General features: G+C 42.3%; 1 protein-coding gene across 1 annotated transcript; it reads right to left on the bottom strand.

Annotated features, from left to right (window-relative positions):
* Positions 1-8,980: 8,980 nt before the first annotated feature.
* On the bottom strand, positions 8,981-12,691 carry LOC117829124. Its single transcript, XM_034706681.1, has 3 exons — positions 12,314-12,691; positions 11,991-12,227; positions 8,981-10,515 (listed from the first exon to the last, which is right to left on the bottom strand). The coding sequence occupies exons 1-3, from the start codon at positions 12,689-12,691 to the stop codon at positions 9,703-9,705; spliced, it is 1,428 nt and encodes a 475-aa protein (XP_034562572.1). The 3' UTR covers positions 8,981-9,702.
* Positions 12,692-12,901: the final 210 nt, after the last annotated feature.

The raw sequence follows: 12,901 nt of genomic DNA, 5'->3' as shown, positions 1-12,901 counted from the left end.
CTCACACGAGCGTCTGACTCATTGTTCTGTGGGTTCATGTTTTATATGGATGATGGTGCGGGCCCGTGTGATTGTGCCTCTCTGCATTGTTCTAGTTGATTTACAGCAACAGTACAATGGTGTAATAGGAGTTTGGCTTTGCTGCTTGAGAAGAGGTTTTGAGTAATGCAAGCGGGGTCTTTTGTTTGTGGGCTTGATTGCGAGGAGTAGGGAAGCCTTGGAGCTGTCATCCCAATAAAGAAAGCTCCTCTGCACGGCGTTAACACCAGCAGCCAATCAAAAGAGGGGGGAAAACAGATTTAGTTCACTGCTGTTTGCTTTTCACACAGAAAGGCCATGCATTAATGGAAATCCAAATATTCCAGCATTACCAGAGGATGATAATGTAAATTCAAGTTAATATTGGTACAATGTGTGTGTGACAGTTTGCCATAATGCGCTCTTCCTGGATTAGTCATTCATTAAACAGGTTTGCCATGCAAAGCCACTGTCAGATTTTTGTCAAGGAGGACAGAAAAAGGGAGAAAACAGTGCCAACAGAAGCTCTTACAATTAAATTCTGCAGCCTGATTATGGTGACCAGTTTAATCTCGAGCATGTGAGTTCCTCTGTAGATTTGGAGCAACAATTCTCTGCAATAATAGAACAGAGAGACAGGCGAAACAAAAGGCTGTATTAAAGCACTCTGTTTGGTTTAAAAGAAGCTGGGAAGCATTGTCAGGAAAATTATGTTGTTGCACATTAGATGGTTTGGAATAACAACATCTATTTATACCTCCTTTTCACTCCTTCACTGTGGTGGCTATGTACTTTGCTGTGTTCTATAAATGAGAGACGAGAAAAGGATCGAGTTTCATTGTGTTTATTTTGTGCACAGATCTCACAGAGATTTACAGCTTTTGTCTCGAATGTTCATTTATTGTGTTGAAGTATGTATGAGTCGGTGCACTTTTAATATTCAATATACTGCGACCATTCATCTAAGGGCTTTTATTGTACAGTGAACACTTGACAGAAAGCGTTTTGATATAAATGTTTAATTTGAGGCCATTAACCTGCCTGAACTCTGTTTATACTTTTATGTGGATATTTATTTTCTCTCCTGGGTAGTTTGTCTTCCTGATGGCTGTGATTAAATCTGGATGAGGTTCATTGATGTTAACTTGCAAGAAACATTTCTATGATTGCAGAAAAAGAGGATTTCAACTTCCATACTCTCTCATTTTATGGCAAATACTGCAAATTATTTGTTGTGTATGTTTTTTTTGTGTCATTCTGGTAATTGTGTCTCATTAATCACTGATTTTAATTAAAACACAGCTTTATGTGGAGTATTTGGTTGGAAGAGTCATATCAGGTATTTTATTACCCCCATTCAGAAGAAGAATATTTTGGTTTTTGCAGCTGCTGGAAAAACTGTCGCTCCTCTGGACGCAACATGGGCGCGTCTGGAGGAATGGCCTGACGGGCCACCTCATCCCATCCCACACTATAACTGACTATTTGTCATGTCAGAGGTGGGTCTTGTGTTAAAATGAAGCATTTGGGCTGCTTGAAATCTTATTTACATTTCAATTTACCACATTTCTTACTTACTTTAAATGGGGACTTTGGACACACGTCTTCTTTTGTGTCCTTAAATATTTAGGTTTTAATAATGTCAATGGTGTTAAACTTTCTACAGCCCAAAAATAATGCACAGGAATATAACATTTGTAAAATACTTCAATGGTGATAGCCTCTATAGATATGATTAGTGGGGACAGAAAGGTGTGACAGCTCCTGCATGTGTGTTTATATTCTGGTGGCCACTTCATCTCAGATCTGGAGCATGTGAGCCTGATGCTCCTCACCTGATATCAAACCAGCTTCCTGCAGCCTCACTCTGTCCCTCTCCCTTTATTTCTGCCACCAAAGTCACACCAAAGTTTAGCAGTTTTATTGAGTTCAAATAAATACATTTCTTTATTGAACTGTTCCCCTGTCTGTCCCAAACACGGTTTAAGCTCAGTCTGCTCTGTCTGCTGCTCAGCTCCCTCCACAGTCAGTGATGCACGAGGGTTGAAATATTGTATGCGGTGATCTTCCTAAGAACTTTCATTTTAATACAAAGCTTGATCAAATAATCTTTAGACTGTCACATTATTCTGAATCCAGCACACTTCACACCACCATGGAACATTTAAATCAAGCATTTCCACCAAACCAGATTACAAGACAGATTTCAGGCTCTTTATCTGACTACAGTACGCACTGCAGCATGGGAGTCACACACACGCACACACACACACACACACACACACACACACACACACACACACACACACACACACACACACACACACACACACACACAAACACACACACACACACACACACACACACACACACACACACACACACACACACACACACACACACACACTGTTTTGAAGGATACTAAACACTGATGACAAATAAAGATCAACACAGCTGCCAAAGCACTATTATGATACAACATGTAGTTTGGGCTTATCACAGTGACAGCAAATGACAGAGACACAAACATTTCACAACTTTGAATATTCACAAATTATGCTGTCATTGCAACTGATGTGAAAAGAGCTCCAAGAATGAATAATTCTCTTTTTCCCTGTGAGGCTGAAGTTTCACTTGTTTTCTTGATCTTTACACATTTTACATTATTTTGATATTTACATCAAGAGGATTGCAATTTTTTGTCCAGCCCAAGTCAAAAAGTCAGGTATTTATTTGTCTTTGATCCTGACATGTTAATTTGAATAATAATAGTAATGCCTCTTTGAGACGTATAGAAGCAAACATGACCGTCACAAGGAAGATTGATCATTTACATAAAGATGCTTTGAGCGCATGTCACTGTTGGCACTGGTTGTCACACAAAAAGATAAACTCCAGGGGGCGCCAAAATCAACACGTGATTGAAGTTCCTTGTAGGAGCTTAAAAAGATTCTACTGCAAAGATTGAACCTGCAAAATAATGACTCTTATTTTAGATATGTATAATGTGGTGACAACTCATCTGAACTTCATTTATACTTATAATAATAGTTTTTTTATGCTGCTTTTGGGGCAGCGAAACAAACACACTGTGGAAACTTTCAATTCAGTTTGGGAAACATATCCTAAATTTGTTTGTAGCTCATTTTATCCCCTAATACAGCTACTAGATGTATAAGCGATTATGCATGGTGAGCGAGGTGGTTATGCAGATAAGAATCAGTCCAGGGTGAACAAAACCTCAACCCTAGTAGAGGTTTTATCTTGTCCTGAAGGGCTGGGATGGCTTATATTAGAGTTTCCCGTGCTCCAAATACATTAAAAGTAACCTTAAAATGCTCCCCCTGATTTTTAGCTCACTAATTTAGCATGCTAATGGACCCAACTTTTTGCCACAGTGTCAACAGGCAGAGGTAAAATGTTGCCAGACTCCTTTGCATGGTTTGATTTGCTATCGCGTGTGTATCAGGCTGTCCTTGCCTCACTTACTAACCGCTGTTTTTTTTTTTTAAGTTATATTTTTGGGCGTTTCTGCCTTTATTGATAGGACAGCTGTAGATAGACCGGAAATGTGGAGAGTAGAGAGTGGGAATCGAATCAGCGACCTCTGTGACAAGGACTGTAGTCTTGTATGTGGGGCACTTAGACCGTTAGGCCACCAGTGCCCCTAATCACTGTTTAGGATTAATAACTGTTGTTATAGTTTTCAGACCAATCAGAGTCAAGTATTTAACTCAGCTGGGTGATTGCTAAGACAGCTGGGTAATAATAAATGATAAATCAGCCTCTATGTGTCACTTCCTCCATCACATGCCTACTAAAGTATTTCTTAGGATTACAGTGGACTATTGTTTTAGATTATAATGTGGACATTTCTGACTTCTCAATAGCACTTCTTAAGACCTTAATTTCAGCAGCCACATTAAGACAATTACAAAGTCAGCCTACTATCACCTTAAGAATATATCAAGGATTAAAGGACTTATGTCTCAGCAGGATGCAGAAAAACTCGTCCATGCATTTATCTTTAGCAGACTAGACTACTGTAATGGGGTCTTTACAGGACTCCCTAAAAAGTCCATCAGACGACTGCAGCTCATACAGAATGCTGTTGCTCGAGTCCTAACAAGGACCAAAACAGTAGACCACATCACTCCAGTTTTTAGATCTCTACACTGGCTTCCTGTCTGTCAGAGAATAGACTTTAAAATCCTGCTGATGGTTTATAAAGCACTGAATGGTTTAGGCCCAAAGTACATTGCTGATCTGCTGCTACTGTATGAACCATCTGGACCTCTGAGGTCATCAGGTGCAGGTCTGCTTTCAGTCCCTAGAGTCAGAACGAAACATGGTGAAGCAGCGTTTAGTCATTATGCACCACATATCTGGAACAAACTCCCTGAAAGCTGTAGGTCTGCTCCAACTCTCACCTCTTTTAAATCAAACACTAAGACCTTTTTATTTACCACTGCCTTCCTATCTTGTCTTATTTTAACTCACTTTAAATGCACATTTTAAATTTACTTTTAGTATATTTCTAATTCTCCTTTTCTTTTCTGTTTTATTATATTCGTCATTTTAATTGTGCTCTTTTATGCTTGTCTGAATGTTTCCAATGCTTTTAATGTTCTAATGTAAAGCACATTGCCCTCGTGTATGAAATGCGCTATACAAATAAAGCTGCCTTGCCTTGCCTTGACTTCTCTCTACCTCTCTTTCTGATCTTGTGTGATGTCTGTACATGCTCACGGCCCTGCAGTCTCATGCTTTTTTCTGTCATTTGAGGACCTTTACCTTCGCCTAGTAGAAAAACTGGCTCTGATTTCCAATTGGTGAGGAGGATGTGGCATTCATCAGTTCTGCAATTTAAGAACAGGGTCATGAATCTGCTGTATGCTTCCTATAGGAACTTTCTCAAGTCAACACTAAGGATTATATTGGAGAATGAGGCTCTAACACTGTACATAATTCCTGTTAATATCTGAGTCATGCTATTTTTTTTTGCCACAGTCACATTTGTTTAAAGGTGCTCTTCCTCTGTAGGGCACATCCAGTCCCTCACTCATTTTGAAAGAAATAAGGAGCCTCTGTGAACCTGTTTGGATGAAAAACAGCAGATAGTCATAAAAGTTTGTCTGACTGCTTTTGTCATCACCGCCTTCAGGACACACAAGCATCATAAATACTCCATACATCGTCTCGCCCAGTTCTGGCTTTGGCTGTGTGCTGTTTGTCACTCTTTGGAATTGATAAAAAAAGATTGGTCTCTGGAGAATGTGTTGTTACTGTCATAAAGGGAAGGCCATGTCCACATTATTATTTTTCTCATAGCGGGCAGCAGTGTGGGGCTTTTCACAGCACTTTAATCTGCTCCCCAGCTGGACACGTGGGACTCGGCCTTGCCCCCTCGTCACCCCCAGCAGACTTGTGGTGCTAAATATCAGATGGGGCCTCTGCTGCCGCACAGGAACGATACAATCAGCATTCAGAACAATGCACAACATAATGGGACTTTTCAACTGGTGGTTACAGCCAGACAGTGAGAGCTGTCCTAGGATTTAATAAATAACCGCACAAGTAATTTAATCAGGACTTATGAATGATCAAATTTTATGAACAGCAGCTTTTTATTTAGCAACATTCCAGGCCTCTCCTCAGTGACAGTAAACATTGTGTCTTTGAGTTTTGGACTAAACAACCATCATTTTCAGGGTTTCTGTCTGACCTGCATCCTGGACTCATGTCAATGTTTCTTGAGTCTGAGGGGTTGTGCTTCGGCGCCATGCTGTGTATGCTATTTTACATGTGCAACATGGTGCTTATCTGCTTACATTTTTTTAAGCTATTAATCTACTAACTATCTAAATGTGTGCAACACTTGAGCCCAAGACAAGTTCCCCTAAAGAAATGACCTAATAAAGTGTATCATATCTTAATGTATGTATATATCTCTTAATATATTGTATCCCATTATTGTATCGTATCGTATCATATTGTATCGTGTCGTGTTGTTCTATAGTGTATCGTGTCGTATCATATCCTATCATATTCTATTGTATGTAATTGTATCTTAAATAATGATTGCTTCAAAGTGCTTCACACTACAAGCTACAAGTTCACTATTCTGGAGGGAGTTCTCCTGGAAACTTCAAATCAGATACTTCAAAACACCGATCATTCAATCCAAATACAACCGCAATATCACAACAAGCTACTGGCGTAACTGTGGAGAAACTGAAGCCAACTACACTCATATATTGTACTTGTGTCCTGTGTTGAAACAGTACTGGTCCTCAGTCAGAGAGGAAATAAATTATGTTTTTAACTGTAACTTTTCCCTAAGTCCACAACACCTGCTTTTAGGAACCATCCCCAAGGCACTGTCTCTTGCATCAGACAAATACCTGTATAATATTTGAAGAATATCAGCAATGAAACAGGTGACTAAAAACTGTCTGAAACCGACCCTACCACACATAACTAAATGGAAAGCAACCATTAACGAAATTCGTAACATGGAGAGAATGACACATTGGATAAAGAATCTAAGTGATGTTTTTGAGTCACAATGGAAAAAGATAACTCACATTGATGTAACATGAAAAGAGATGAATGACAAATGTAGATGTGTGTGTACTTGAGCATTGGATTTGAGCTAGAAACAGTCGGTGAAGAACACAAACAGCAAAAAAACTAAAGGGGGAAATATATATTTATATATATGTATATATAAATACATTTCTAGGCCTAAATAAAATCTGATTAAATTTGCTCTATGCTTTTACTTGTCTTTTTTTTATTCTTGGTTTTCTTTCTCTATATCCTATAATCATGGACAAATTAAAAATGAGATGTTTATTTATAGAAGTCTTATACAAATTATAAGCAAACTCGTCCATGCTAATGCTGACATGCTGTTACGTCTTTGTTTTGTCTTGTTTTTTTTGTTTGTTTTTTGTGAGTATTTTCACTCTGCTGTATATATTGAAAACTATTAGATAAAAAGTATAAAAAAAACCAAAGTGCTTCAGAAATAGACAACTCTAGACCAGTTCACTCTTAAGTAAGTCAATACAATCTTTAATAATTACCTACTATTAAAAATACTACTACTACTACTTCTGTCACACATACATATGCCTATTATTTATAACATTTGTGCTTACTATATGTTGCCCTTAATAGCTAAAATCAGTTCCCCATCATTTTCCCTGTGGTTCCTTTTTTTTTACGTTACAGAAGAACTTTTTGAATAGCTGTCAATCAACTAATCTGTGTTACATCTACATCGTTAATTTTGAATTTAGTTATCACATAACTGATTATTTCACTTAGCAATGACTATTAACTCATATATCATATGGACTATAATAAGACATTGTGGAAGAATCCATTTAAGATGATTATTATCTTCTGCGTTGTAATGACACATGTAGAGTCAACCTGTTATTTCAAATACACTATACTAATAATACTACATTATGATAAGAATGAGAACATTTGATTTGCTGAAGAACAGTGATAGTTTTGCTTCCTGGTTACAAAATGTTATTAACAAAGCAACACAAACAGCACACACACAGCTGAATCACAGTTGTCCTTTCACTCTGACTGACACGTATTGTTATTCCTATTTGAGCGCCGTTTTGTTATTAATCAGTCAGGTCATGTGGTGAGCGCTGTCACTGCTGAAATAGCTTTAATATGGACTACCCCTCTGGGACAAACTTGGTCATTAACTCTAATGCCATTTTCTGCCACAGAAACCTTCCACCCTCCCTCCTCGCCCCCTTCATTGATTCTAAAATCAAGAGGCAAACGACTCCCAGGACGTTTAAGCACACTCGTTTCCCCTCCTAGGAAACCAAAGGGACTGGATCCAGTCTTTGTTTGAACTCTGACCTGCTCTTCCTCTGCACATAATCTCGGTCAGCCCGAGGACATGGGACTCACTTCACCGCAACGACTGTCTTAAACAATTTGTGCCTTGTTAAGAGCATGTGGGCACATCACTTATGGGGGTGAGGAGGGAGGGGTGAAGGGCAGGGAGAGAGAAAAGCAAAAAGCCTGTGATGAAGACGAGGGGAGGACAGGTCAGATGGCGAGCTACATCTTTAACATAGCTGCAATCGATTTTAAATTCTCCCCGTGGGAGAGACAAAACGTCAGATGTGCAGTGTGAGTAGTGTTGGAGGACCTCTCTGAATGCCTGGTCCTCGCGTGTTCGTTTGATGAAGAAAATAGGAGGAGGTATTGAAGTTTCAAAAATCAGCTTTATTCTAAACACCAGTAGAAATTGCAAAGTGTACAGAGCTCTGGGTCTGACTATCGTGTCCCTGATCAACAACAGTGCTGTTCAGTTCGCGAAGTCTGAACTGACTACTTTTTCCCTGACCCAGTATTTATTAACACATAGGATGAATTTGAATTGTGCATAATTTGAGGGCGTTGCCTCCCCCTCATTGGCCCGAGGCGCGTCCACGTCCTCCTCGTTCTGACTCCCATCATACTCCTCAAGGCCTGAGAAGTTGTCCTGAAACGTGACAGTTAGCGCACACACATTCCTGTCTACCCTCAAGGATAACGTTCTCTCATCATTCACCAATGCACATCAGCTACGTGTGGTCTGCCACCTGCCCCTCTTAATTCCTGGGATACTGAACCTATGTCTGCTGATGCATGGAATTCTCCCAAGGCCCTGGCTCCTGTTTTTGGCTACATTACGTCTTACTTTTGATATGTCGTTGTGACTACGACCTTCAGGTCCTTCTTGTTGTTATGGTTTTCCGCTATCCAGACATGCAGTCATGGCGTTCTTTGGTTCTCAGTACTTTTCCACTCTCTCAGATGTTCAGGGTGACAGAGGCCTCAATACTGTACAGGTCTCAGTTCTCCGTGGTGCCAAGCTGCATGGTTTCAGTACACGCTATATTTGTATCTAACCACTCGTGATGATTAGTATATTTGGCTATCTGAGTAAAATTAATATGATATAATATGATTAAGTAAATGAATGTGATTGAGTAAATAGTGACAATTGTGAGTATATAAGAGTGAGGTGTGGAGTCCCATATCCACAAGTCCCCCTCTTGGTCTCAGCTCCCTGAGACCAACAAACCAGGACTTCACACGGAATCCCCATGCGGAGCCACTGCCAGGGTGTAGGCACCTCTGCGACAATGCCCAAGTTCTGGTAGCGCAACCACCTGGTAGCGAGCGTGGGGTCCCTGCTTCTCAAATGTGGCCACGATGGCGTGGTTCCAGAGAGACCTAATACAGGGAATACAACAGCAACCAACCAACACCACCACACACAACATACCAGCCAGGGAAACACCCATCGAGACGAGCACTCCTTTCCACTTACCCAACCACCTAGGTGTCTTTTCTGGAATCTCTCGTGGTCACTTGGTGAGGTTCCACGGACTTGTCGTCACTGCAAGATATTTCAGGGGAGGGAATACAACAACAACAACAACACGACATAACCATCAATATAGTGAGAATTAATGAATATTAAGCCAAAATAGCGCCATCTAGTGGAGTCCGTTACCTTCCATGTAGCTGAGCAGAACTTCTCTCAACGTAAGTTGTTTTATGCCTTCACACCTAATGACTCTACACTCTTAGCGTTAGCGAAGCTAAATAATAAAATGTCTCCTTTTTCTACCACCCAGGAACAGTTTATGCTTGTTCTTTCAGAACCCTGCGAATGTCTGCTCGGGTTCTCGCAGGAGGGTCTGCTGCAGCACACAATGACCAATGAAACCAGGTGTTTCCTTTCCCCTTAAGTCGAACTGCGTGAGTTGTCCTCTCCGTCACCTGAAAGGGCCCTGTCCATCTAGGTTCCGTCCACTTCCGTTTGATGACCTTCAGGAGCACCCACTCAGCGTCGGTAGGGGGAAGCGGCTTCACCTCACCCCCTCTGATCTCTGCGATCTGGGCGGAAAATGCTGAAACAAGGGCTCTGAGCTGATCATAATATGGCTTATAGGCCAAGAAAGGAGTTTCCTGTGCTCTAACAACACCAGCTCCTGGTCCAGGAAACTGCTGTCCACATCTAAGTTCATATGGTGTGAATCCTGTCCGCAAACTAACTGAGCTCCTTACTGACATCAAAGCCAGTGGGAGAGCATCCACCCAGCTAAGTTTGTTTTGTGCACACACTTTGCTGATTTTACCTTTTAGGGTCTGATTCATTCTCTCTACCTTTCCCTGAGACTGTGGGTGATACACAGTTCCAAAGGCATGTTTTAGACCCAGCTGGGCTTCTACTGCTTGTAGATGTTTATTTTTAAAATGTGTGCCATTATCAGATCGAATCTTTTTAGGGAAACCATGTGTGGGAATGTAGTGGTTAATCAAAAACTTCACTACTGTTTGTGCATCCTCTTTTTTAGCGGGTACAGCCTCAGGCCAGCCGGTGTATGCATCCACCGCCACCAGGAGGTATCTGTACCCTTTCACCCGATCAATCATGTCTGTTCTCTGTTGCGTCTAATGTTACACTCACATATGACAACACCTGTCTCTCCCCCCCCCTTTTTTTGAAAAAGCACCGCATTGACTGAGTGTGGTTTTTCAGAAACATCCAAAAAGAAGGGTAAGGTGTAATCAGGAACTGCCAAGGCGGCTGTGTGCGAGAGAACCTGCTTTAGTGTGATGAAACTTTGTTCAGCGACCACGTCCCAAATTAATGATGCAGCGAGATTACGCATGCCTTGCTCATTAACCATAGCACGCAAAGGGGCTGTAAGCTCCGCATACTCCGGCACAAAATGACGACTGTAGCCTGTAAGGCCCAGAAATGAAAGCATTTGCTTCACGGTTTGTGGCTTAGTATGATGCAAGATAGCATCCTTGTGGGCAGGAGACACCCCTGTTCCTTTGTGAGAGACTACCCTGCCCAGGAAAGACACAACTTGTCTGCAGCATTGTAGCTTTTTCTGTGAAACTTTGAAACCGACTTCTAGCAATCTGCGCAATACTACATCCGTAGCCGCGAGGCAATCTGGTGCTGTGGGGGACGCAATTAACAAATCATCAACATACTGCACCAACACCGAGCCCGGTGGTAGGGGAAGATCGGTCAGCAAGTTTCTGAGTACATTATTAAAGATGCCGGGTGACAACACAAACCCCTGCGGCATCCTCGTGTATGTCAGCTGACGACCCGCATACGTGAAGGAAAAAATGTCACGCAGCGAGGGATCGAGCGGAAGACAGAAAAATGCATTAGCCAGATCTATACAACTGAACCATTTGTGCTCAGGGGCGACAGCAGACAGTGCTGTATATGGATTGGGTACTGACAGTGTAGGGGTCGCTACGATGCGATTAATTGCCCTCAAATCATGTGCCATGCGATATTTTCCTGAATCTTGTTTTTGGACAGGCAGGATAGGCGTATTCCAATTGCTCTGGTTATCAATCAGGACACCAGCAGCTAATAAGCCATTAATGGTGTCTGCAATGCCTTCCTCTGCCACAGCTTTGTGTGGATACTGCCTCTGCCAGATTGGTCTAGAATCAGGAGTAGAAATTAGATCAAACATTATGGGAGCGACAGTGGAACAAAAACCTACATCTGTCGGGCCCGAAGACCAGAGAGAGGTAGGAATGGCGTTTAGCATACCGGCAGCATCTGGATAATCAGTTTTTTCTCTGCCATGAAATCTCTCAATTTGTTGGTGTTCCAAAAGGACGGTGTCCTCTGTCGTCTGTGAGATTCTGTATGCTTTTTCTGATGGAGAATAAGACACGTGTGGGAGTTGAGTGGGTTCCCAGTCCGAAGCTTTTAACAGCCTTTTGGTCATGGGACCCAGTTCTTTGGCCTGATGCTCAGTATGTACAGCGAGAGTGATGTGTGGCGAGGAGACTTCAGCCATTTCATAATATTGTGACAATTCAGGACTCAAATTTACTGCTACAACTATTCCCTCTGCACCTGCATACAAGCACATTGATTGTACCGGCTCTACCCTGCCCTCCATTACCTCAAAAGCCTCACGATACACCAAGTCCTCATCACGGTCATAAAACAGAGTCACGTGGAGCGGGTCAGGTGGAGGAGCATAGGGATGCAACATGTGGAGCCAGGGCTTCCAAGCAGTGTACAAAGACGAAACTCCGCCCCCTTTCGTTGTCTCAGGTTGCACCAGCCCCCAATAGATGTCAGCCCACTGAGGCTCTGCACCAGGTGAATTGTCCTGACCCAGAAACATCTGGGACTGCGAGGAAATTCTGCTAACAGAGCAGTTGAAAGATTGTCCATTTGGAAAAGTCACAACCATACCGTCTGGGCTGCACAAAATAGATGCTGTGCAGGGGCTGCTGCATAGGGTGCTTGGGGCATGGGCGGCTGATACTGTTGTTCTTTTGAGGGTCTCTGTCCAGGCGCATACACCTGCTGTGTGTGCCACGGTGTCATAGGGCAGAATCTGGAGATATGTCCGATCACGCCACAGGTAAAGCAACGCATTGGCTGACCCCCAGGTGCACCCCGTCCGCGTCCCCCTTGCCCGTAACCACCCCTCGCGAACCCCATCGGCCGCTGAGGCTGTCTGTACATGGGCTGCATAGGCGGATACGCCGGCGCAGGTGCAGGAGGAGCAACCAGCTGCTGAGGAGCATGTTGACCCTGTGTGGGCACAGGAGCCACTGGTTGCTGCATCATATGAGTGGTTGGTTTATTGGCCTTTTTTATCATCCTGTAATTTACGCCTCTCGCTGTCCAGTTGCATCTTAAGCAATTGTGCTGTGTTGTTTGACACCTCAGCATCATGGACTTTTTGTTTTTCTTCCACTCGCCGCACATAGTGAGCTAAATGCTTCTCCCACTTGTCTCCATCACATCCTAGTTAATCAGGGTTAGCTTGCATTT

Source organism: Notolabrus celidotus, chromosome 2, assembly GCF_009762535.1.
Source record: "Notolabrus celidotus isolate fNotCel1 chromosome 2, fNotCel1.pri, whole genome shotgun sequence".
In the NCBI taxonomy this organism is placed as follows: Eukaryota; Metazoa; Chordata; class Actinopteri; order Labriformes; family Labridae; genus Notolabrus; species Notolabrus celidotus.
The sequence above is the reverse complement of the archived record's forward strand: the minus strand, read 5'-3'. Positions and strand labels throughout refer to the sequence as shown.

Coding starts and splice junctions, on each gene's coding strand:
- LOC117829124 (XM_034706681.1), bottom strand. CDS start 12,691: ATGCAGCAACCAGTGGCTCCTGTGCCCACACAGGGTCAACATGCTCCT. Junction 12,228..12,313: donor TATTTTGTGCAGCCCAGACG/GTATGGTTGTGA, acceptor TTTCTGGGTCAG/GACAATTCACCTGGTGCAGA. Junction 10,516..11,990: donor TGGAGGGCAGGGTAGAGCCG/GTACAATCAATG, acceptor GTGTAACATTAG/ACGCAACAGAGAACAGACAT.